We start from the raw sequence: 26123 nt of genomic DNA, 5'->3' as shown, positions 1-26123 counted from the left end.
GCATGAGAAAAGGCTTTATTTGAGGTATACATATTTCTGATAAGCTTTGTATCTCAGCAAGTCATTGGTTTATTAAATTTAGTCTCCCTTCCCCAAATTAGCTAATTTACACGGTTCTCTGTGCTGATGTCTCCCTCTCTGACTCATGAGTCATGAAATCAGGACCTGAAGGTATGCAATGAGAGGCTGAGTAGAAACTTGGTCATGTTTTTAAGTAGGGTGCCAAAAAATGGGGGAGGGAGGGGATATGCTAAGTCTAAGGTTGAAAAGACAACGGTTTCAGAGAAGATGGAGAAAGTGAGCCATAAAGAGGTGTAAAAGAAGAGGCTGGAGGACGAGTGATAAGTAGAACTGGCACATGCGTGTGAACAGCAGTGGGGAGAGGCGAGGAAGAGCAGGTGAGGATGAAACCATCATTCTATAAACATTCTTAACTCAAGGCAAGACACCCACGGCCTGGGACTTCACCCGTTTAGGCTTACAGGTTTTCAAAGTGTCTGGATCTTCATCAAGGTCTCTCTCTCTCTCTGACAAAAGAAGGATATTAATGGCAAGTGTCTTGAGGTTCTTTTTTTTTTTTGTCAGTCGTGGGGCTTGAACTCTGGGCCTGCGTGCTGTCCCTCAGCTCTTTAGCTAAAGGTGAGTGCTCGACCTCTTGAGCCACAGCACCACTTCTGGTCTTCTGGTGGTTAATTGGAGATAAAAGTCTCGGGCTGGCTTTGAACTGTGATATTGAGGCTCATTTTAAAGCTAGCTGGCTTTGGACTGTGATCTTGAGGTTCATTTTAAAGCTAGCTACAGATGCCAGGCATTTGGCATCATTGATTTGTCTGTCATGGCGACTGCTCAAACCTAACAGCCTGAGCTTCCTTAGGGTTTCATTTTTATTTCTCCTGACTGGCTGAGAAAGTAGAGAAGGTCACACTGATCACAGGTGGTAGGAAAAGAACCTTTAGGCTTCCCTCTTCCCATGACAATGTATTCCCTCAAATCTGGCCAGCATCTCTTCTATAGGTCTCTTAGTGCCTTTGGGAGGGAGGGAATGGAAGAGGAAATATGGTGGTAGAGATTACCAAGGGCACAGACAGGAGTTGTGAGAATGCTAGATCTGCTGAGAAGCACAGAACTGGAGCCAGGACAGTGTGAGAGGTGTGTGGTTAAGGAGAGGCCCTGAGTTCAGTCTTCAGCTCTTCAAGGAGGAAGAGGAGAAAGAAGAGGAAGAGGAGGAGGAGGAAGAGGAGGAGGAGAGGGGTAACAAGGTGGGGCACAAGGATCTTCAACACAAGATGTTGAGAGCAGAAACAGCAAAGTGGGCTGTAACAATCCAGGCTGGGTTCATGGGCCAGGCCCTGGCTTCCATTCTTCCAGCTACTAACAACTAGGTGGTCAAGGACAGCCACGTGATACAACTACTCTTATCTAAAACACCAGAAGGTCTAACTGGACGGTGTCTAAAATCCTTTCCATTTCTAAAATTCTATGAGTCCAGTAAAATCAGAAGCTCCTCTACAAACTCTACGTACAAGTCATACTTCCAAAGAAATGAGACATTTTATATCAGAAGCAGACAAACCCTAGGTCTATTCAAATAAAGGTAGAAGGTGGAAACAGAATCTAGCACACTAGGGCAGGCAAGGTTCTGAAGCTGTCAGAGTTTACATCTTGGTGTGTGGGGAGGGACAATGAACAAATACAGGGTGTGAAAAATACTTCAGACACCTCTAGTCTCCAGAGCTTGGTTTCTAATACCATTCTCCAACATCAATATTGATGATAAAAGAAACAAAGATCCTCAAGTCTCCTACTGGAATAGGAAATATAGAAGACAAGTTAGAGCACACAAACAAGAAGCAATGAAAGAGAAAAATCCACATTCATGGGGATATGTCAAAGGAGGGTAAGAGCTAATTGAAATCAAAAGCTGGAACAGCAACAAAATAAAAAGTAGCATTGGATTATAACCCAAAGTGTAAAATAAATGCTCATGAGCCTACACTGATACAAATAAGCAAATGACTGACTAGTTTAATAAGTAGCGACAAATCTCCCGGGAGGAAGAATTCTAAATAATTTATATGCATATGTCACTCCCAAAGGAATTTTCTCCATGCCAGTGCTCTATCTTAGCTCTCCACTCCTCATACAAGGCCATAGATAGGGACCTTCTTCTAAAGAATATGGTATGGGGAGGGGGATGGTTTAAAGATTCACAACAAACTCTACAGGTACTAAGGACAACATCCATCATTATAAATGATATTGAAATGATGTGATAAAAATGGCGCTCTCTCTGTGGCCTTTCCCCCCAAAGTCATAACCTAGACTAATCATGAGAAGACTATCAGACAAATCTCAATAGAGAGGCATCCTACAATATGCTTCCACCAGCTCTTTATAACTGCCAAAGTCATGGAAAACAAGGAAGGTCTGAGAAACTACTACAGCCAAGAGGAGTCTAAGATGACATGAGAATTAAAGGCAATGTGGCATCCTGGATGGGATCCAGGAACAGAAAAATACTTCAAGTAACACGAAAGGCATCTGAAGTCACTGTGGACTTCAGGTAATCATAAAGTACCAGTATTAATTAATTATAACAAATGTGCCACTTTAAAGTAAACATGTTAATAAAGAGTAGAGTGCTCAATGGAGGGCTCAATGTGTGTGTGTGTGTGTGTGTGTGTGTGTGTGTGTGTGTGTGTGTGTGTGTGTGTGTAATGGATCTTTGAGGGAAAGTGCTATAAGCCAAGGTGTCAACTGGCTCCAGAACCCTGAAGTCACACTTTGGGTGTTCTGGGATAGACAGGCAGTCAGTGTGAGCCAAGTGACGTGGATACAAGGCTGTGTCCAGAGGACATGAGTTAGGCAAGATCAGCTAGACTACAGATGGGTTCTAAAGAAGAATGAGGAGTTAGGGTTGTAAGTTCATCTAGAAATCACTGGACCATTAATAGTAGATAATTAGTAGTAAGGGAGTGGTATCTGACTGGCAGTTAAAAATTAGGTTAGCTGTGCTGTTAGCCCAAGTGGAGATGGGTCAGTCAGGTAGGAGGATCCAGTATTAGTCTTGAGAAGAGATGGTGGAGTCTTAAGAACCAGCTGATGTAGGGAGAATGGATGGCTTCCAGTGAGGGTGAGGGAATTGTGGGAGGAGTCTTGGAAGGGTGGGACATGGACTGGGTGTTCTACTTCATTTTGTAGACGTCTCCTAACAAGGTGTTCTCTGGGAGGGAGACACAGGTGACCACAGTAGTCCATGCTCCCTTGCCAGGCAATCTGTCCCTGTGTCATCCTGTTCCTGAGCCTCTGAACAGCACGGATGATTCATCAGGGCAACTGCTGGCATCCAAAGGCTGTTGTACCAGGCTGAGCTAGAATCTCCCTGGAGCCACTGCCAAAAGGGAAGCCGACTCCCACCCGCCTTCCCTCCCCTCCTGGCCAGACAACATTGCCCTGCTTAATTAATTGCCTCCTTTGGGTTGGGCATCAATTAAACAATTGGTTGTGTTATTTCACAGCACAGGGTGCAAGATGCCCTCTCTTTAACTCAGAAATAGTTACGTCTGGAACACAGAAGTACCCAGTGCAGGCTGAGTCACAAAGAGGAAGAATTGAGGCAGCAAAGGGGAAGACTCCGTGCACAAAGAGGGTGTGAATAGAGCCTCTGTGTGTTTATTTTGTCCCTGGACAGCTTCGCCTAAAGTCACCTCCAATTCCATCTTTGGAATCATGACACCAAATGTATCTTTCTCATTCTTGTTGTCCTGTTCTTTTCCTACCTGCTCACCACCTCCATGCTAGTCAGCCCAAGATGCTCTTGGTCCCCCTTGGTTAGCTTTTACTTGCAGCTGAACCAAACTCTGGCTAGGTGTTGGTGTTCAGTAACAAATCTAGAGGAAAGCTAAGCTACGTGAAGTTTTTTGTCCCACTCTTGTAAAAAAATATCTACATGGTTTGAGTGAGAGATGGTTTAACTATATCCAACAGGTGGCTGTCACGCCAACTTCTTCAACAGGGTCACCATCAGAGATTCACCCCTAGAGATCAGGTGCTGGCGAGGTTCTGAGAAGCATCGACACTGACATGTCTCTTCGACACAGGGTTCTACAGGTCAAGGTGTATTGACACAGAACAGACTCTTGCTGCACAAGGCTTAGAGAAGGAGTCATAAAAGATCAAGGTTAAAAAACAAAAGCATGCAAGGCCTTGGACAATGAGTCACGTCTAGTTTGGTGCCCAGCCTCTCAGTAGAGCTTTCGCAGCTGAGCAGAGCCTGGAAGTATGCAGCCTCTAAACCTGGTTTGTTCTCCATAATAGTGCCCACTTCCTAACTAAATCAAGCTCCTGGATCAGCACATGGGGGCTGCCCTGGGCTTCTGGGATCCCAGGGCTAGGTCTCAGCTCACTGCAAAGGATGCTAGTTTGAGGAGGGTAGAGTCTCTCCCATTCCCCAGATTTTACTTTACCTTCCAGAAAAGGCCACCATTCAAAGGCTCAGCAGCTAGTGGCTTTGGTCATTAGTCCTTTCTGTTGGTCCATGGCCTATTAGTACCCAAAAGTATGAGGCTACCATTTCCCACCCAGGCTTTCAGGAGGATATCACTTTACCTAGGAACACAGATGGCAAAGCTCCAGGATGGCAGAGAAGCCTGCATGACCTGTGGATGAGATGGATTCGCTCCAGTCTCGGGTGGCACCCGTTAACAAGAAATAGCTCTTGGCATAGCAGCTTCCTCAAAGCCTGTCATCACACCAATACTTTATCAGAAAACGTGGTTATGTGGTTTAGAAAATATAACGCATGTCCAAGAGAAGAAAATCTATCTGGGCCTTTCATAATCAGGGCTGAGGCCCTCCCTGTAATATCTGAGGCCTGTGAGCACTGAATTCTTTTACTGTGTAACGCTTGGAGAAACAGTCATAAAAGGCCAAGATTAAATCATGAGAAGTCTTGGACAATGAGTTTGTCTCTCCTATCATAAGATATTAGAGCTAGGAAGAGCTCTAAGGCTCCTCTGTCCCACTGGCTCTTGAGGCTGCAGGTGAAGAGCACCTCAGAAGCTCTGCTTGGTATGCGTGGGGCCTAGCATCTGTGTCTGTAGAAGTTCCTCGGGGATCTCCCATATGCAGTTGGGTGGGGCCAACCACAACATGAACAAGAGGACAAGGCTCCTAACTCTGCCACCCTGTAAGGAGTGGCCTCCGTTTTTAATCCAATCCAGATGTTGCCCAGAGCCCCCAGGCTTCTGGTTGGTATCTCAGCAATGGAAGAGTTCCAGGCCCCCTTCTTGTCCTCACTGTCTGCCTCAGTCGACCCCTTTGGGAGGGTCTCAGGTGAGGGGGAGGGACAGGATCCAGTGAGAGTCATAGCTATTGGCCTCACCACTATCTCTCCATCCTGGCCAGCTTATTGTCTGGCCTACAATGTGTGACCTGATCAGAAAACAAAACAAAACAAAAAAACAAAAACAACCAATCACCTTCTTGTTGTTTGTTTACAAGCTGACTGAAGCAGTCAAGAAGGAAGTTCTTGAAGAGTTGAAAGGTCTCAGGCTTGGCACCTGGCAGGAGCTGAATCTGTGTGTGTGTCTGAGGAGAGGAGACAGTAGAGAATGTGCCTAGGACCTGAAACACCGGGAAAGAGGTGGAGATGAAAGCCAGCCAGCCCCTAGGGCTCACTGGATTCCTGCTCTGCCTGAGGCCTGTTTGCTCAGCTTTTCTCAGATTCCTGGGAGACCTCTCTAGAGCCGCAGGAAAGCCCTGTTTTAGTGGAGCGTGCTTTGTGTATTGAAAAGAGCCTCAGTGCTAGGCCTCACTACAAACAGAACTGCCTCACTTTTAACTTCTTACATTCCGGGGTCCGTGTAAAAGTTGGATTGAGAAAAGGCAACAAAAGGGACTCCACGGTAAAATACAGTGTGGGAAGCATGAGCTGGCTTGATTCCTTATTTCACTGAAGAGGAGAGAGACCTAGAGAAAGTAAGGGAGGCTCTTTTGTGAGCCTTTCCCTGTAGCAGACCTGGAGGGTACCCAACCCATGATCACAGAGTCCCCATGTTCCTATCTCTCCCCGTCTCTGCCACAACCACAGATGAGGGAGCAGCTCTGCCACATCCTCATTCTAATGGCAGAGAGTTGAGGCCCACATGGCAGCTCCTTGGAAGGCCTTGCTGGTCTAGGGCACAGAAGAGAGTGATTCAAGGAAAAGGTAAGCATCCAGGTCCCGTTGTATGATGCTCTCTGGGCCCTAGAGATCTTTCTGTGCAGTGAGAGAGACAAGTTCTCCTTTCCCTCCAACTAACCTGTAGGGGACGAGCCTTGGTGTCCCCATTCCTCTGCTCAGAAACTGGTTGACTACACAGGGGACCCGAGTTGGATGGTTGCATGGTACCTGAAGCGAATCAACATTTTTGTCTTCCTGTGGACTCACTGTCCCTTATATCCACAAATATTTCTGATTCCCTCTGTCCAGTCCCATACCTTTTCTACCAAGCCCCATATAATTCACCCTTCTGCCTCCTCTGAGCAGTCTAAAACTTCAGCTCTGGACTGAGACTCCAGCCTGGAAACAAAAAGGTGCACTCTAGCTCTGAAAGGAAGGAGGAGGCACAGGCAGATGGTAGATGAACTTCTACTTCATGTGATACCACATTATCATATAGCTGTAGTTCTCCTTCTATACAATCCTTGTTAGAAGACACTGGATTGGCTCAGTCTCAAGGGAGACTGACAGGGGAGGGTTGAGCCTTGCCCCTCACCATTGCTTTATTTTAAACAGCAGGGAAGGAGGTCATGTAGGAGGGAGGTTAGGGCCCAAGGGTGAACATGGGCCTTTGGAGAGGAAGTACCTCCTCCTTTCCTCCCACACCAAAGCAAAGGGCCCAGGTGTATTACGGGCCTCAGTACATTCTGGGCTCATGCATACTCTAGATTTCCATTTGTCGTAACCCAAATCTCCAAAGCCACAGTGACAGGGCAGTCAGATCCCAGGTCCCCTAGAGAGTGAAGACCATGTCTGATTTTTCTTTGGCATCATTAACAGCTGGTGTACTGGCATGTGGGAACTGGGAGACCTTTGGATGAGCCAATGAACGAGTGAATGAGGAAAGCCCCAGTCAAGTCATGGTTCATCTGTCATACCCTCTTGCCATTCTCCCACAACTCCAGGAACCAGGATCTTTCCCATCCCCATCCCCTCCTAGGCCAGCAGCCTTACCTCCCATGAGGAAGAGAAGCCCTGCCACATACTGCATAAGGCCTCGGTCCCAGCAGCAGCCGAGCACTCCGATGATCCAGCCGAAGAGGATGATGGCCACCGCCATGCCCATGAAGCCAGCTGTCATTCTGCGCAGGTCTGTGGGGAAAGCAAGTGGGCAGCCGTCAATATCAGAAGCTGGGACGCAGAGCAGGGGCGCCCTTGCCCAGCAGTAGGACAGAGAGGTTAGACGCTGCTGGAACAAGACAACAACCTTCCCTTTTCAAACAGGCTCCTACAACAGAACTTCCTTTGTGGAGGAAAGCGTCCTCCTCTCCTCTCTCTTCCCTGTCTCCTTCTAAAGCAAAGAAGAGCTCATCATGCTAAACCCACCATTGCTTGCATACATCATTCATGCCGGAAACTGCTGCTCTTCTCATGCATCTATTTCATCCTTCAGAGATGGAGTTGCTTTTCTCCCTGTCTACAAAAAAGGAGCCACTTGCTAAAATGCAAGCAGCTCATAAGTTGTAGCACAAGGATCTGAACCCAGATAAATGTGGCTAACGGCAGTATTAGTCAGCCTCTCAGAGAGACAAGAACCCTGGAGGTGCATTGTTGGAGCTGAAAAGGATCTCAGTTGTGTGTGGCTGCTCCATCCAGCTCATGGGGTTTTGTGCTCCATTCCCTCTGCTCCATGCTGGCTCTCAAAGCTTCAGCTTGCCTGTATGTGGGGCTAGAATGCCAGCCATACTCCTTGCCCTCATCTCAGCCCCTTTCTTGTGCTTGACTCCAGTCCTCCACCCTTAGGTCAAGCCCTGTGTTCAGAGTCAGCACCTTTTTTTGTTCCACTCCTTGTGACCCATCAGAAAAAGCCAGGAATGGCTTAGGGAGGAAAAGAATGCCTGGAGGCACTGTATTTTTAGCAGAAAGGAGAGGGCCGGTCTCCCTCCCTCCCTCCCTCCCTCCCTCCCTCCCTCCCTTCCTTCCCCCCTAACACACACACTCTCTCTCTCCCTCCTCTCTCTCTTCTCATCTCTCTTTCTCTCTCATGTCTCAGCAGGCTTCTTAGTGCCTTCCTTAGCTTAGGCTTTTTCCCTAGCCCTGCCCTACTGTGTCTAGAGGTGGCTAGCGCTGTTACCACACAGACACAGACACACACACACACACAAAGACACACAGATACACACACACAGACACAGACACACACACACACACACACACCCCTCAACATACCATTTTTGCAGACATAAACTTTGGTCTCTCCACTCTTTTTTTTCCCCCATGAACTGATCATCCTAATGAGCATCTTTCCCCAGCCCCTGTCAGGCAAGCCATACCTTCCACCTGCCCTGTCTCCACCTGCAGCTGCCTCTTGCTCTCCCCGACATGTGGGCCTACCCACCAGCTCCAGCCTGCCAGCAGGCCTCCAAATGGAAGCAAAGCCATTTGTCCAGCTCCGACTCCCCTGGGGCATTGCAGAGCAGCCTGAAGGACCCGGAGACATTCATCTCTCAAAGAGAGAGGAGGAATCAAGCGTGAGCGTGTGCCTGCCTAGAAACACTTGTTGCCCCAACAATATCATCTCACCCCAGAGACAAATGCCTCAGGGCCTTGGTGGAGAACATTTTGCTGTCTTCAGATCTCACAAGGGGGCATCTCCTCCATTCTTCTCTCATATTCTAGCCAGGGCTAGCATGCAGAACAAATCAAAGAACCGTGGCTCTGTTTGGCTTGATATTCTTCTGGAGGAGGGATCTGATCTCCTTGTCCTGACATGGCAAATCAGACACTGACAACCCTAGCTGGGGAATGGGAAAGGGCATAGGAGGAAAACCATGGGTGATCCTTCCTCTCTAAAGAGGCAGGAGCTGTAGAAGAAGGCAGTCAGAGCCCTAGCCCCCGGAGGCAGAGATCCTTCAGTTGTGCCCAGTTCTTGGCCTTCCCCTGCCAACCTGGCACCCTGCCCTTGCCAGGTAAAAGTAACACTCGCATCGTCACTTCTGAGAGCTGCCAAGGATGCCTCATTATCACGCAGCACTGTACGGATTGCTCATGTTGCTAAATGAGTCAGATGAAGCTTTGGTGAAAGTGTGGTTCGATTACAATATGAACACGTGAGCCAAACTTTCTGCACAGCCAGCCACTGGCAGCCTGAAATAAGGGAAGGAAGAAGAACATTCCCACCTGTCATACTTCTTATTAAACTACCCAGGACTGTCCTGTCTCTTCCGTCTCCCCAGATGCCCTCAGTGTTGTGTTGTCTGACTTGAGTCCCATCCTTCTTCACCACAGAGACTCGGCCAAGAAGGCCTGAGCTGCCTCCTGAGGGGCGGGGGAGGGGGGGCGGGGGAGGGAAGGTCCCCATTGGACACGTAGGCCATCGGAATTGATTCCTGGAAATGGGATACTGCCTAATCGATGCTTCTTTACACTCCACTCTTTTCAAGGACAAGGAAAGATGAGAAGGGGGGAGAGGCCAGATGGCTGTCATCGCAAAGAAGGTTTGGACCTCCTCTCCCCCCTGAAACTTCCCTTCAGGAGGTTTAACCCCTTAAGAGGAAGTCTAAAAGTTTGGCATGTCCACCTTTCCCTTTTTGGTGCAGGATGGTTCCAAGGACTTAGGGATCTTGTTCCCTCTATCCTCACTGGAGACAAATGAGCCCACAGACCCTTCTCTGCTGCAGATCTGAGTCTCAGTTGGCCTTGCAAAGGAGAAATGCAAAATCAGAAAAGGGAGAAAGTGGTAGATACTGGAGGATTACTAAAGTGTTTTACCTCAAAGAAAATGGCGGTCATGGAAAGAGAGAGCAGACAGCAAAATGAAGAGAATAATGCTCTTCCAAAACTTCTGGGCAGACACCAGTCATTTGGCTCCCAGGTCAGGATGAAGCTGTTACCAGCTCTCTCCCTGGGATTCAAATCATTTCCCTGTCAGCTCTTGGGCTTTGTTAGCAGAAGTGGAAGGTGGTATTAAGTGGCTGGTGTGGAAACCAGGATGAAAAGCAAAAGTCTTTCCTGCCTCTGTGCTGTCACTGGCCCAGGAGGATTTTCATGCCACACTGTGAGTGTGTTTCTGCCTAAGCTGTGCATGAACGGATGCTTGTTCTGTTCTCGGAGAGTCACTCAAGTTATCCGCACAATAACTCAGGCAAACTGAAACAACTCATAAGAGAGGTAAGACAAGATACATTCCTCTTTTGCAGAGGAGAAAGCAAGATCCAGAGATGTTAAATCATTTATCGACAGTCTCCAATCCAATGAACTGCAAGAAGAGTTAATACCTATACTAGTGAGTTATCCGAGGAAATGAAGAATGGAATTGAAGGCCTACTGTGTTGTAATGATTGACTGAACTAATGGTATCTAGCATTTCTTCCTCCAAAATCAAGCCAGAACTACACTTAAAAGATTTTTTTTGAAGACAGATGTCCACAGCTTTGGAAAAGCAGGACAGATGATGTCCACAAGCAGACTTGGGGAGGTAGAATTGATACACTGATTGTGTAACGACCTGGGTATCAGAGCTAAATTTACAGCCAGCATCAGGAGGCTGAAAGCCAGCCCAAAGATTTCCCCAAAGGCCTGTGGGCAGGCACCTCTCAGTCTCCCCAGATCATTAAGCAGAGTGGAAGGAGAGCAAACTTGGTGGAAGTTATTTTGGGAAGGAAGTGAACTCCCCAATTCCCCCCAATCTTCACCGTTACTCCATATCACTGAGGAGCTCTCTTCTCACCCCAAAGGCATAAAACGGAGCTCTCGGGAATGGTAGTCTCCAGTCAGGTAAGAATGGGCCAACACCTGTGCAGCTCGGAGTGTTGTGCTAAAGTTCCCAACTGCCCTCTGATAAGGATGTGAAATCTCACCACTGTGACGCGGACCTCTTCTACTCTCACCAGCTTTTCATCCTTCACTCTGAAGGCTGACTGTATTTTCTTGCCCTTTGAGCAGCACCTTAATGAGCCCCCCAAGTTAGCTTGGGGTTCCCTCACAGATTCAGTGCTCTCAGGAAGCTCTTTCATACCCCCACTTTTAAACAGAAGCCAGCAACCAAGTATCTTCAGATATCTGAGCAAAGTCTACAACTGTAGGGACCACAAGGTGGGGAGACTGGACCAGAGAAAAGCAAAACCTAATTTAAAATTATTAACATCTCCAGACAGACAAGAGCCAAAAGTTATTGACTCCATGAAATAAAAATAAAACTCCATTAAAAACAACCAGCTGGAGAACAAAAACAAGATCTCAAAATAAAATAACAAAATCAACATCTATGAAATTTATATTATAAATTCAATTCTAATTACTGTATGAATGGCCTGTGGTGCTTGCTCCAAAAAAAAAAAAATTTAAAAGACTGGAGGAAGCTTACAAAATGTACACAGTAGTAGAACAGAAAATGACGACACGAAGGAGAGAGAAAAGAAGGCTCAAAAGATGATGCCGGATTGACCCAAACGATCACAAACAAGGCCACACTAAAGCAACCAGCACAACTATGTTTATCGCAGCATTATTCACCATACCTAAGATATGGAACCAACCCAGATGCCCCTCAGTAGATGAATGGATTAAGGAAATGTGATACACACACACACACACACACACACACACACACACACACACACACACACACACACACACCCCACACAATGGAATTCTATGCCTCCATCAGAAAGAATATCACTGCCCCATTTGTTAGGAAATGGAAAGACTTGGAAAAAATTATATTAAGTGAAGTAAGCCAGGCCCAAAGAAACATAGGTTTCCCTTATCTTCAATAACTAGTGTATGTGTAAGACAAGCAGAAAAGGTCAAAGCTATGGATATATGACCATATAAGATGATGTTAAGTGAAATGTATCCCAAGATAGGGACACAAGAGGTTTTATTTTTGTTGCTGTTGTTTTTAATGTACTTATGATGTACTGTGTGATTTCCTTTGTTTCTTTCATATGTTCTTCCCCCATGGTATAACCCCTGTTTTCACTGTATTTGATTCCAGTGCCCTGCATCTTGTATATACATTTTTCTAATTTGGGGAGGGGAAGGGAAATAACAAAATGCTGAAATGAGGATACAGGTTGACCCATTGTAACAATGAGAGGTACAAGACACTATGTTGCAAATGAACTTTACAACTTGAGGGGGGGGGAAGGGAGGAATTGGGGAGGTGTGGAGAGAGGGGATGATAGGGAGGGAGTAACAATGCTCAATAGGAAATGTACGCATTACCTTACTCATGTAACTGTAACCTCTCTGTATAGTATCTTTACAATAAAATATATATATTAAAAAAAGATGATGCTGGGTCACACATTCACACATCAAACTTGGTCCCCAAGGGTCTGAAGAATGTGACCACATTGTATCATTTGAACTTGTTGGCATTCTCTTGTATTATTTCTATTAAGTTTTCTGATACTTTGTGTTTGCATTTGTTTTCGTTCCACCTATCCTCTAGCAGTGGAGAAGTGACACGCAGATACCAGGATTCTTACCTTCCTTAACTTATGGCGTCCAGTCCATCTTCCCTCTTCAGGAGTAAGAAAAAGATTGCTGGCTAATTTTTAGATTCCTCACTATGCACACAGCTATGGTTCATACTCAGGACTTTACATCGCCTATATTTCCTTCACTATTTCTTTCTGACATTTTTTTAAGAAAATAAAAAGAGGAGAAACCCTAACTCACCTAACTCTGTGGCCTTGGAAAAATATTACATAAATATTAAAAATATTACATTGGCCTAAAAATACTCCTTTTGGAAAGAACCTTGAATAATAAATTTGACTCTGCAGGCAAAGCCCAGGATGAAATATCTTCCCCCAAACTGGGTTGCATTTTAATCTATTATCTATATTCCATGACATTAACATTTAACATTCTAATTTTTCAAACGAGAAAGATGCATCTTAAGACTCTTTTGAAGTTGGTTCAGTGTGGTAGACAAGAGTGGACAGAGCAAGGCTGCTAATGTGGAAGGCAGAGGAGGAAAGGTAAGAGGATCCATTAAATAGAGACAGGAAAAGTAGTTCTCCCCCATGGAAAAAAATGCTGCTATTAAAGCGTATATTCCTATTACCATGTAAATGCAAAGATATTGCTTGCAACTCTACATAGGAAACTAGGATATCTGCATTTAAATAAACACTACTCAGAGAAGGAAATTTTATATTGGGTGCTGAATGTCTTTCTATTTGCTCTTTAAAGACCTTACACAAAAAAGGATGTTGATTGGAGTTTTTTTTCCTCCTCAGAAATATGAAGAAGGCAAGCAGGTGCTAGACCTGGCCTCCAGATACAGTCTGAATCTAGAAAGCACATTGTAATAATAGAGCTAGGAGTAAGAATTTAGAGTGCGGACCACCAAGACCATGATCCGGGGCTGGACACATGGCCAGTGCAGGCAAACCCCATTTGCTGGATGCTCTTGCTTCTACTTGACAGGGCACATAGCCTTGGATACAAGGGAAGTAGAGGGCAGGCAGCTGTTGGAAATCACAAGTGATTCAAGGGCACAGGCATCAAAGGGCAGAGCAAAGTGGTGAGGATAAAGTTTAAGTGTTTTCATCCCTAAAGAGTCCATAATGAGACACAAGATTGACTCATGGCAGAGTGATTCAAAGGATAGGGGATAATCAGGGACAGTCTCTGCACAGTCATTATCTTTGAAGGAAGTGGGGTTTTGCCCCTGGTAGATAGAGATATAACAGATAGGCATGGATGGCCAGGTTCTGGGAATCAGCTTCCATTCGCATTTTGGCTCTTCCACCCTCTGGATTTCAGTTTCCACATCTGTGAGTAGAAGCTACAACAATATTTACTCCAAACTCATTAAGAGGATTAAATAAGTTAATGTGAGTAGCCCATGCTAGAGGTCTAGACGTGTAAATAAAAATGCCTGTCATCTCAATTAAAACAATTCTCCCTTTATGCTCCCCTGCCCTACAAACATCCCACATTTTTGCCATGCCATGCATGGGCACAGAAAGACCTGAATAGCATGTTACAGTGTGTCCTTCATTAGAGACCGGTACCCAGGGGGAACAGGCTTCTGGAAGCTGTATTTTTTTGCATTTCAAGTACCTGGAGATGCCAAGGTGAAGGCTTTATTTTTTATTTATGATGATAGAGATGTACCCACTCTGTGTGTTATTGCTACCTGTCCTCCAGGGACCCAAACAGCTGGGGGCTACAGTGGCTAATGGTGGGGGGAAAAGGGGTGTCCTTGTGGCAAATGGAGGCTTGCTGAGCCCCAGACTCTGGCAGTGAACATTACACGGATCTCCAGGCCAGAGACATGGGGCAGGACTGTACCTCTGTTGGAAGGACTTCCATGATTTAATTAAGAAAAACAAACAGCCAAGTGCCTAGCAGGAGATCTAGCCCATGGGCATTCTTGACTGGCTAGGTTGGGTCAACATTACATTGTAGTTGTTTTTAAGGAATTAGTGTCATCTGAGAATAAATTGTTCTTAGGTGGATATAAAAGGATATTGAAGGGATAGATCCCCAAAGGGACCTTCAGAATTGCCCTCTGCCTCCCCCTGCCTCCCCTTTTATTCCAAGCCCCCTTCAGTCTCCAGTGATACAAACTGCAGTATCTTCCTTCTCTCCTGTGCTCGCTGACATCATGGCTCTCTGAGTTCTTGCTCTACCAAGATTCTCTAAAGATTTCCCCCAAAGGGAAAGTCTCTGGGTGGATTTCATGGCGCTTTAACAGACCCTTGCATCCAACTCCTGGAGCTCCCTCCACACTTGGCTAATCTCTCTCAAATTACCTGTTTACCTCTCCCCCCCCTCTCTCCCCCCCCCCTCCCTCCAATGAATCTGCGCTGCTTCAAAGTTGCATTTGTGTCTGGTTTATTCTGACTTCCAATCCCTAGCTCTTTGCCTGGCATGAGCAGGTGCTCAACAAATATTTGCTAAATGAGATCACCATCCAACCCTATAGCAATTACCAAAGCCCTGTGCCTGTGGAATAGGTAGGGAGAAAAGAGCTCTCCCTCACCATCCGGCCTGCTTCCGTGACTCAAATGGCACCGCGATTTGAAGCCAACATTTTTCTCTTCTCCAATAAGAAGCTAGCATTAACTATTGCTTCACAGTTAATACAGTTCCTATTGCATGCAAAGGAAACATCAGCATGCATTCCGATTGCAGAGGACAGCGCCATGAAGCTAATGAGCACATGCAATGCCCCACAGATTATGAATGCCATCGACCTTTCTGCACCAAGTTGGGAAGAGACCATGGAATGAGGCAGTTGCTGTAGAAACAAGAAGTGGTTTCTGGGTCAGAAGACAGACTTGAAGCAACCTCCTCCTCAGTCCTACCTCCGGATTAGAGACCTGCCATAAATAGGGATATTATGTGATGCTGCCATATACAAATCACATCCATTGTCAAAACAATGGAAGGCAAATTACAAGATTTGTACTCTCCCGATAAAAGCTGGGTCAGTAGCTAGAACAAGTGCAGGAAGAGAAGGAGAGGGAAAAAAAAGAAAAACAGAACCAAGCGGCAGTCTTCTAAACCCAAAATAAATAAAATCAAAACAAAACAACAATTATCCCAAGAATGCTCCCCCCCCCCCACACACACACCTTCACAGCTATACCAGAATGGAATGACGGGAAGGAAAGTGCAGTTCAGCCACCTACACACACCTGGGCGGGACCCATGCAATATGCTGCTCCACCTGAGGGAAGCTCCCATTACCATTCCCTGTCGCTCACGGCTGCCCAGAGGCAAAGGACAGAAATCTGGGGTTGCTTGAAAGAATGTGAACCCAGAGAGTCATTATAAAGCAATCAGAAGATGGGGGCTTTGAAGTACACAGGCGCCTCACGAGGTACTGGGTCATCCACAGAATGCTGTAGGTATCTAGGAACTGGTTGATGGCAAAGAATGTGACAGAGCCAATAAACAGGTATTAACCTTAACTGTCCATCCACCACGTGCAGGCGTAGGATGGATATTCTGCCTAGGATGTGGCATTTCTTCCTCTGAATGCTTCTATAAAAACATATGCTATTTTGTTTTTTTTCACTGGGGACGTTAAGGGAAGGAGATTTTATTTGATTTTATTTTTACTATGAAGGTGAGGGACAGAGGGGTTACTGTTCCATAGGTCAAGTAATGAGTACGTTAAAAAAACAAAACAGTGTCATCTCTTCTCCTGTTTTCCCCCAGTGTTTCCCCTCCCCAGCCCCTCTCCCTCACAAGCTGTACGGTTCATTTTCAACATAGTGCCTACTGAGCAACACCGCTGCTTTAGCTCACTCTTCATGTCACTATTTCTGTGTTTCCCCTTTCCCTCCCCCACAGATGAACTCACATACAAGACAAAAAGTACAGCAATCAAAAACAGCAACAAAGGGGGGAAAAACAAAAAGTAAAATAACAGAAAAGCCTTTTGTTTCCATTTCTTGGAGTTTGTTTGGATAAACATCATTTTATATGATCATATGTACATCGCTCGTGAGCTTGGTGATCCCTTCCCAAGAATATGGAGGAGGGGATTTTCGTTTACCAAGTTACATAGCCAACAGTGTCACTCTGCTCATGACCTTTATATTCCTTGGTGCTTTTCAGAGTTCACACCATTTCAAACCCACCAGTTCACACCATTTGATAGCTGAATACTATTCTGTCATCAAAATTATCCTGTTGAGGAATGTTGATGATATAAGAAGTCCATGGCAGAATATGAAATGAAGAGCAACAAACAAGCCTTAATATTCTCTCTGACCCATATACGACAGGCATGCAACGTGTACCCGCGGCTAGGCATCCATGTGGGAGAAGTGACGGAGCAGACCAAATGTTAACTGGGAGCTTTTCTGGGTTGTGATGTATTTTGGGTTTGGTTTGTTCTTTTGTACACTGACAATGTGTTACTTTAAGAATCAAGTTTTTTGAGTTCTTGGGGAAATGTGAGCTTTTTATACATTGTTTTTTTTAAACAATTCTAAGTACAAACAATGAGACAACCTGCCCTAATGGGAACAAAGACAGAAACATAGTGGTCTCCGGCCTTCAGATTCCTTCCCAGAAGTACGGCTTTGAAAAAGATCAATCTTCCTTATCTGCAATTTTATTTGCCATAGTTTTGAGGGGAAGTTAGGAGGTTTTCCTAGCTAGGTAGTTAGGAATAGATGGCAGCTGAGACCCCCGCTCCCGCAGGCATGGTGGGCAGGAGGAGGATGTAGTAATACACATGTGCCCTTTGCAGCCTTGGCCAACTGTGTATTTCCCCAGCCTCCACCCTATCAGGAGCCCCTTATGTAACCATGGGCAGAGGTGGGGGAATCTGTGCTCTGAAGTAGTAGAACCAATCAGAAGACTCCTTGCAGCACATGTCCACCCCTCAGCCAATCAAGAGACTCTCCGAAGCACATGTTCACTCCTGAACCAATCAGATCTGGAGCACACCTTTAGGGAGGCATATAAGTGTGAAACAACCTGAATTCTGAATTTCAGATGACAAGAGCAGAATTTAAGTCCTGGTTTTGCACATATTGGTTGGAATTTATTGGACAGTTCTGAGACCTCAAAGCTGAGGATGATAAATGGCAAACCCCCTCTGCTTTTGCAATCTACCGCTGTGCTGTCAAGTACGGAAGCCCCTGGCTGTGTGTCGGTGTTAAGCTCTTGAAATGATTACTACACACTCAAATTGAGACTTTCTATACATGTAAAATTTTCACCAGATCTGAAACTCTGAAGGATTGTCTTTGAAATGTCTCTTAACAATTATTTATATCGATTATCATTGACACAATTTTACTTGCTTCTTTTTATGCCTCTCTAATGTGACTAACAGAACATTTTAACTTACATATGTGGTTTACATTATGCTTCTGTGGGATTTCACTTTTCTAAAGAGAGGTGCACGATCTTGTGCAGACTTTACTCCTAAGTGCCCAAGCTAGTTCTGAAACTTGTAGTGCACCCTGGACTTCAGTTTACCTGGGGCAAAAGACTAAGAGGTTAGGGAAGGGGGCTAGGTTTCACAGAAGAGAGTCATCAGGAAGCTGTATTTCCCTTTTCTCTTGGTTTGGGCTTCCCTACTCCTGTCTACCTCGAGGTCAAGCTGAGGGGAAATCCCCTGAGAGAACCACTTGGGGAAGTTCACTAGGGCACTCTTGAGTTTAGAGGACATGATATGGCACCTTTCTGGGGCCTGAAAAGAAAAACGGAACTAGAAGCTGGTAGGAACTTCCTAAGATGGAGCTGTGTATCTGGAGCTGGGGAAATATACTTTACTCTTGAAAGTTAGCATGCCTCCATCATAGAGCTTTGCCCACTATAGTGAGATGGAGGTCTCCATAAGGGGTAGCACCAAAAATGGGGTGGTGGAACAAGGTCACTTGAGGAGTGGAACAAGGTCACCTTGACAGTGCCTCGTCCATATCAGGTGATTTGTGGCACTGTCACTTCCTACAAAACTTTCCCAAAGGAATTATAACATTTCCCTACAAGAAACAGAGCCAAGATTTGGGCCCTGCAATGTGGAATGCAGCCATACAGAGATCAAGGATGGCAGGCACATTAGAATCTTTTTACCTGTTCTCCTTTTCCCAAACCTAATCCTGGGGGAACCAGAAGTTGGTGGACAATTAGGGAACAAATGAAATACTCAGAATAAAGAAAGTGAAAAAAAAAATCTCTTTTCTTACTACAGGATTTCACAAACGAGTCCAGGCCAAACTGGAGAAGAGAGAAGATTTAATGTAGATACAAAACTGAAGTTCTAATATTAAATCAGACTCAAATTTTGTTTGCTACAAATGACAGCTTATTAATCCATAATAAGTTACTAAAAATCTAGAGTATCTTCCATACATATCATCTAGGAATGATATCTAGGGATATCAGACTGAATGGTAGTAAGGCAAAACAAAGCCATATAGTATTTTTCATAAATTAGCTACAGATAACCATATACAAGTCATACTTGAAACAAGAATGGTAGACAATGGTAATAATAAAGTTAGCATTTTTTTATGTGCTAAGCACTTTCAATACATTATCCCATTTGATTTTAAACCCCCACCTTCAAATAAACTTTCTATCACTTACCTTTTATGGATGAGATAATAAGGAACCTGACCTGAGTCCACAGCTTGGAAGCAGTAGAATAAGGCAGGGCATTCTGGTTTGACTCTAAGGCTCTTGCTTTTAATCACTGAGCCATAGATCAACTAAGATCTGTGAAAACGCTTTGTAAACTGTAAAGTGTTGCTACAAATGCCAATAATGTTCACAACAAGGCTACGAGAGGGAGGAACCAGAACAGTGGACCCAGTGGCTATTATCAGTATCATCCAATGTATACTTAGCAGCCCCAGGGTGTACTGCTCTTTACAAACAACACATGAAATACAACAATAGTAACTTCTTTGTTTTATCTTTAAAAACAAAAACCTTCAAGTTCTGTTTTTCTATTTAGAAATACGATAGTGAAAGGGCCTAAAAGAATGCATGCCCACCTCCATCCACATGTAAGCAAAAATGTTTTCCAAAGCAAGAGTGGTCAGTGTGACAGGAAAAAGGACATTTTTATATGTTTTTTATTGTATAGATACTGTACAGAGGGGTTACAGTTACATGAGTAGGGCAATGAGTACATTGTTACCTCCTCGAAAAAGGACATTTTTAAAATAGAAAGAACAGTGGAAACTTGAGGGGGGTTCCCCAGAGAACTGGGGTGCTTCCACCCCCTAAGGATGCCACACAATTCCATGTGTCTGCTTTGTGAACTGGTAATCACAATACCTGGAGATCTGGGGGTAGACCAATTGGTTCTGTTCCAGTAGTTGTAATTTTCAACACCAGTTGTATAGTAGATAGCTTGACTTTCTCTCAAGAGAAAGAGCACAATGTGAAAAATAAAGAACATGTCATTAAAACACTAACATCATGGAGCCATTTTCTAAGAATGCTGAAGAATCATACATCAAGTTGATAATAGGGTCTAGACCTCCCACAAAGCTAAGGATAATCAGGCAAGATATAGATCAGCCTTCTTGTAGTCTCTCAAACACCACACTTCCATTTCCCCTTTCTGTTTCCTTTTGGCAGTAGCCAGTTCTTCTCCTTTTCTATTCCTTTCTTTGTGGCTTTACTTACTGAGTTATTTTTGAAGGCTCTCTGACTTACTTTTGTAGGCTAACTACTTGCTTCATTAGCAGATAGTGCATTCAATAAAGACATTGCCCCAAAAGAAACTTCTGTAGAAAAAAACTCACAAAGTTTATATCATGCCCCCTGCTTAGAAAAGTATTCCATCAATAGAATTTCCTTCTTTGGGGGCATCCAATTCATTTGTTTATTCAGTGCATGATTATCAAAGCAGCTATTACGTGTGAGAGATATAGCAGTAGGCAAAATGGAGACCCTGGCTCATGAAACGCACCTTCCAGGGAGAGAGGACAACCACACACATAGGTGCATGCACAGATATGTCTGTGTGTCAGGTGGGGATAAATGCAGTGGAGAGAAATAAAGTAGGTCAGTGGATATGTAATGAGATGGCAGTGGGGATGTTGCTAGTTTACATAGATAGCTCAGAAAGCTGTGTTAACTGACAACTGAGCAGACACATCAGAAAGGGAGGGAATCGGCACAGAGATAAATGGAGGAAAGCATTCCAGGCAGAGGGAAGAGTAAGCACAGAGGCACTGATTGCAAGATCCTACTTATCCTATTGGAAGAATGGTAGGCGCCCACATGTCCTGTGTCTTCCTGTACCAGGCTTTCACTTACTAATTATTATGTATGCTGACTTAAAGCCACACAATTGATCTTACTTGTGTGTTAAAAACAGATAAATACTTTCCATAAGCAGCTAGGTACACTTTCAGGGAATTTGAATGGATACATGTACCCATTTCCTACCATGATGACTAGGAAGAAAAGACGGAAACTTGTTCCATGTAACTGCCTCTGATGAGAAATACACTTGGTCAACATTCCCAGGAACTTCATATGCCATACTCGGAGTTAAGAGTTTATCCAGCGGCAAATGGGATTGCATAAAATTGCAGAGCTTCTGCATGGCATAGGACAGAGCTAGCAAGATCAACAGAAAGCCCACGGATTGGACTTTGGAAAGTAGTATGGAGGTTCCTCAAAAAACTCCACATAGAGCTCCCCTATGACCCAGCAGTCCCACTTTTGGGCATTTACCCAAATGTTTACAAGCCTTTTTTTTTTTTGGGTTCCAGTCGTGGGGCCTGAACTCTGGGCCTGGGCGCTGTCCCTCAGCTCTGCAGCTCAAGGCTAACGCTCTACCACTTGAGCCACAGCGCCACTTCTGGCTTTTTTCTTTATGTGGTGCTGAGGAATCGAACCCAGGGCCTCAGGCATGCAAGGCAAGCGCTCTGCCACTGAGCCACCTTCCCAGCCCCTACCCAAATGTTTACAAACAAGACCACACTAAGGCTACCAGCACAACTGTGTTTATTGCAGCATTATTTACCATAGCTAAGATCTGGAACCAACCCAGATGCCCCTCAGTAGATGAATGGATCAAGAAAATGTGGTATATATATACAATGGAATTCTATGCCTCCGTCAGAAAGAATGACATTGCCCCATTTGTTAGGAAATGGAAAGACTTGGAAAAAATTATATTAAGTGAAGTAAGCCAAGCCCAAAGAAACATAGGTCCCATGATTTCCCTTATTTGCAATATCTAGTATATGTATGAGTCAAGCAGAAAAGGTCAGATAAGGTGATGTTAGGGAAATGAACCTTAAGATATGTATTTTAAATGTTTTTTTTTCTTTCATGCATTTGTTTCTAACGCAATTATAAGATTATTTCTTCGTTGCTTTGTATGTCCCTCCCCCACAGTATAACCCCTGCTTTCACTGTATTTGATGTCGATATAATTTGTGGAAGGGAAGGGGAAAAACAAGTCATTTAAATAAGGATACAGGTAGACCTGTTGCAACAATGAGAAGTACAAGTTGTCATGTCAAAAACGAACTTTACAACTTGGGGGGGGGGATTGGGGGGGAAGGAGAATGGGAAGGGATGGGAAGGATAAACAAAGGAGGAGGCTACAATGCTTGATAAGAAATGTACTCACTATCTTGCCCATGTAATTGTAACCCCTCTGTACAGTATTTTCACAATAAAAAAAAATAAAAATTAAAAAAGAAAGCCCACGGATTGGGAGAAGATCTTCACTAGCCATACAACGGACAAGGGTCTCATATCTAAAACATACCTGGAACTCAAAAAATTAAATCCCCCAACAACAAATCCTCAAAGAAACAACTGCCCAATAAATAAGTGGGCTAAAGACTTAAAGAGAAACTTCTCTGAAGAGGAAAGAAGGATGGCCAATAGACACATGAAGAAATGCTGAACCTCTCTAGCCATAAAAGAAATGCAAATCAAAACAACATTGAGATACCACCTCATCCCAGTTAGAATGGCTAGAATCAAGAACTCTAATAACAACAGATGCTGGAGGGCATGTGGACAGAAGGGAACCCTACTGCATTGTTGGTGGGAGTGTAAACTTGTTCAACCATTTTGGAAAGTAGTATGGAGGTTCCTCACAAGACTCCACATAGAGCTCCCTTATGACCCAGCAATCCCACTTTTGGGCACTTACTCAAATGATCACAAACAAGACCATACTAGAGCTATCAGCACAGCTATGTTTATTGCAGCATTATTTACTATAGCTAAGATCTGGAACCAACCCAGACGCCCCTCAGTAGATGAATGGATCAAGAAAATGTGGTATATATACACAATGGAATTCTATGCCTCCATCAGAAAGAAGGACATTGCTCCATTTGTTAGGAAATGGAAAGACTTGGAAAAAATTATATTAAGTGAAGTAGGCCAGGCCCAAAGAAACATAGGTCCCATGGTTTCCCTTATTTGCAATAACTAGTATATGTCTGAGTCAAGCAGAAATGGTCAGATAAATTGATGTTAGGCGAAATGAACTCCAAGATAAAGACTCAAATGTTTTTTTCTTTCTTGTGATTGTTTCTAACATATTTATAAGATGATTTCTTTGTTGCTTTGTTTGTCCCTCCCCCATGGTGTAACTCCTGTTTTCACTGTATCTGATATTGGTATAATTTGTGGAGGGGAAGGGAAAAAACAAATTGTTTAAAGAGGGATACAGGTGGACCCATTGCAACAATGAGATGTACAGGATGTTAGGTCGAGGGGTGGGGAAGATGGGAAGGGATGGGAAGGGGAAACAAAGGAGGAGGCAACAATGCTTGGTAAGAAATGTACTCATTACCTTGCCCATGTAATTATAACCCCTCTGTATGGCATTTTCACAATTTAAAAAAAAGTGTTTATCCAGCGGGGCCTTGGTAAGCCAGGGAAGGTTTCTAATCAAGGAAGAACTGTTTGTGATGGTGCTGTATGGGCCTAGGATGTGGGGATGGATTAGTATCTGAGATTCTAATTTGATGAGCGTGTAGCTCAAGTGCCGGCTTTCCCAGAGATGCTACATAAAAGTGAGAAGAAAGAAAGATTAATGATAGAATTTGGAAAACAAAATTTAAGAGATGAGAAGGAAGAGAAGAATGAGAATGGACAGCTAAAAAGGGAAGGGCAACAGCCAGTGTGAGGGGCATTGTGGGAGCAAAAAAGGGAAGGTTTCACTGATGGCTAAGTGGCTGAAATCAAGTAAGATTTAACTCCAACAAGGATTTTCTCTACACACATTTTGTGCCAGGTGTCATGTTAGCCATAGGGAACCCTGTTTCTATTTTGGTATGGTATCTGGACACATGCAGCTTACTAGATTTACAATACAGGTCTCACATGCTCATGGCAAGGGTTCTTTAAGTGGAAGTCAACTTCAATGGATTACTAAGAATGAATGGCAGGTAAGGAAGTGAAAGTTGCTCCTAAATACTATGATTTCAAGTAAATATGGCTGGAAAGAAAAGGAGGAGAATGGACAGAGAGGAAGGACATGAAGGAAGGATGGACTATTTTTTCAAATAGGCTTGAGCTTATTTCTATGCAGGAAGAAAAAAAGTTAGCAGAGAGAGTGAAGCTGATGATACCAAGGCTTACATTTTCACAAGCTCCAAATCTTATCCAGATCAACAGAGAGGACCACATATATCTCATGGAAGCCCTCTCCAGTTCTTCCATCTGATAAAGTAAGTAGCGGAGCTTGGTTAGTGATGAAGGAAACTGAGTCCAGGGTCAGACCATGTGGGTTCCAGCTCCAGAGGTGCCTCTTTCTAGCCATAAGATCTTAACATCCCTGTGACTCAGTTTCTTTGTACATGTCATAGGATATGGTGAGAATGGCTTGTGTAGCTGGCACAGAGCCAGTGGCTGTGTACATGGTCATAAAATAAGACTTAGAGCCCGAGACAGGATATACAATTATAACCACACATGCCATGCACACCCTGTGGAAAGAACTGGTTGTGAGAGGAACAAGAAGGGACAAAGCTTGGTAAATGGGAGGGAGGGAGGAGGAGGAAGAAAGATGGTGAATACATTTACAGATGAGAGATGCTACTCTTCTGTCTAAGAGACTCGGGCTCAGGGTCCCCCTCCCTTCCACAGCCTTTGTTACAGACTCAGAATCACCTGTTCTGGAGGAAGGTCTGATTATGGAGCATCATGGTAGGCTGGATCTTCACTGAAGGTGTTGAGGAGGGAGAGACCCCAGCACTTCCCATGAGAAGGTTGCTGGTTAGAGTTCTCTTGTCCTGCCCTCCTACCATTCTTTCCTATCTTCTTGGGAACCAAGGCTGCATTTTCTTTCTCATTCTCGCACAGCATCTAACATAACGCAGAAGCTCTACTTCTCCATGGAAAGGAAGCATATGCCTCCTCCATTCAGTAGGAACATGAATGAGTAGGAACATGCAGTCTCCTAGCTGATCCATTCACAAGGGAGAAAGGAGCCGACATCTCTTTGCTACTTACGATGTGCCAGGCACTGTTGACAGTGCACAGTACACAGATCACTTGGAGGTAGGCGAGGAGAAAGCCTTTTCTATTTGTTTTGTTGGAAAGTGATGCCTAATGGCTTCGCTTTTATGTTTTCAAATGTTTGCCGTTTTCTACGGCTTGCTTTCTGTACTTGAAGTGTCTCACATGACTGGAAACATTTTTCATGCTTCACATGTAGTAGTCAGTCACTTTTGAATTTTGCTGGTGTTTTTTTTTTTTCCCCGTTGGGTCTTTTGTTAATAAACACTTGTTATGTGTTTCCTGTCTGGCTCTACAAGAGACAAACATGCCTATCCCTTTGGCATAGTGTGTGCTAGCCTTTCCCTCGGCCCTCTGTGTTGTGTTTGTTCTGTGGTAGTTTATGGAAGCCCTTTCTAGCAGGATGCTCACTAATGAGGCCAAGGTCATTGGCAGATGTGTGAAAACCCAGAACAAAATGGGAAACATTTCATCCAAATACTTTTTTTTTTCATTTCTTCCAAAAGAATTAATTTTTGATTCATCAAATCAGAAAACCCCAACTGGATCATTGATACATGTAAAACATGATAGACAAAATATTTAAGGTAAGATGTTTCTATACTGATATCTGTCTTTTCTACCCCCAGATGATTTCTAAAGGAACAAAAAAGGCAAGTTATTCATCTGAATGTAACTCACCAAGTCTTCACACTGCCTGCGCCTTCACATGTGGAAGCACAGAACCATTAGTGAGTTCAAATTCCATTTCCTTCTCTTGAAGGTACTATCCTTGTTAGCGGAGAAGAAGAAAGTGGAAGGGGCTCTTTAGACGCTGGACTGGAATGAACTCATTGGGTTATCTAGATATTCCCAAGGAATTTAAAACTGGGAGCTCATTGCCCTGCCAGCTAGGAAGGCTCGGAGCCAGACTACAGGTTTAGAAACTGGAAGGAAATTGCAATTTGACTGCTTCTGGCAGTGGGAT

At 44.3% G+C, this 26123-nt stretch overlaps 1 protein-coding gene across 1 annotated transcript in view; it reads right to left on the bottom strand.

The window, feature by feature from the left end:
* The window catches only part of Tmem178b (transmembrane protein 178B), a 371577-nt gene that overhangs the window by 20086 nt on the left and 325368 nt on the right, over nt 1-26123 (bottom strand). The window contains exon 3 of the mRNA XM_042677240.1: nt 7217-7354. Within this exon, the coding sequence (XP_042533174.1) occupies nt 7217-7354 (138 nt within the window). The remainder of the gene's footprint in view (nt 1-7216; nt 7355-26123) is intronic.

This window comes from Dipodomys spectabilis, unplaced genomic scaffold (genome assembly GCF_019054845.1).
Source record: "Dipodomys spectabilis isolate Male_0828 unplaced genomic scaffold, ASM1905484v1 ptg000034l, whole genome shotgun sequence".
Lineage (NCBI taxonomy): Eukaryota > Metazoa > Chordata > Mammalia > Rodentia > Heteromyidae > Dipodomys > Dipodomys spectabilis.
Note: the sequence above shows the minus strand (reverse complement) of the source record. Positions and strands in the feature narration are given on the sequence as shown.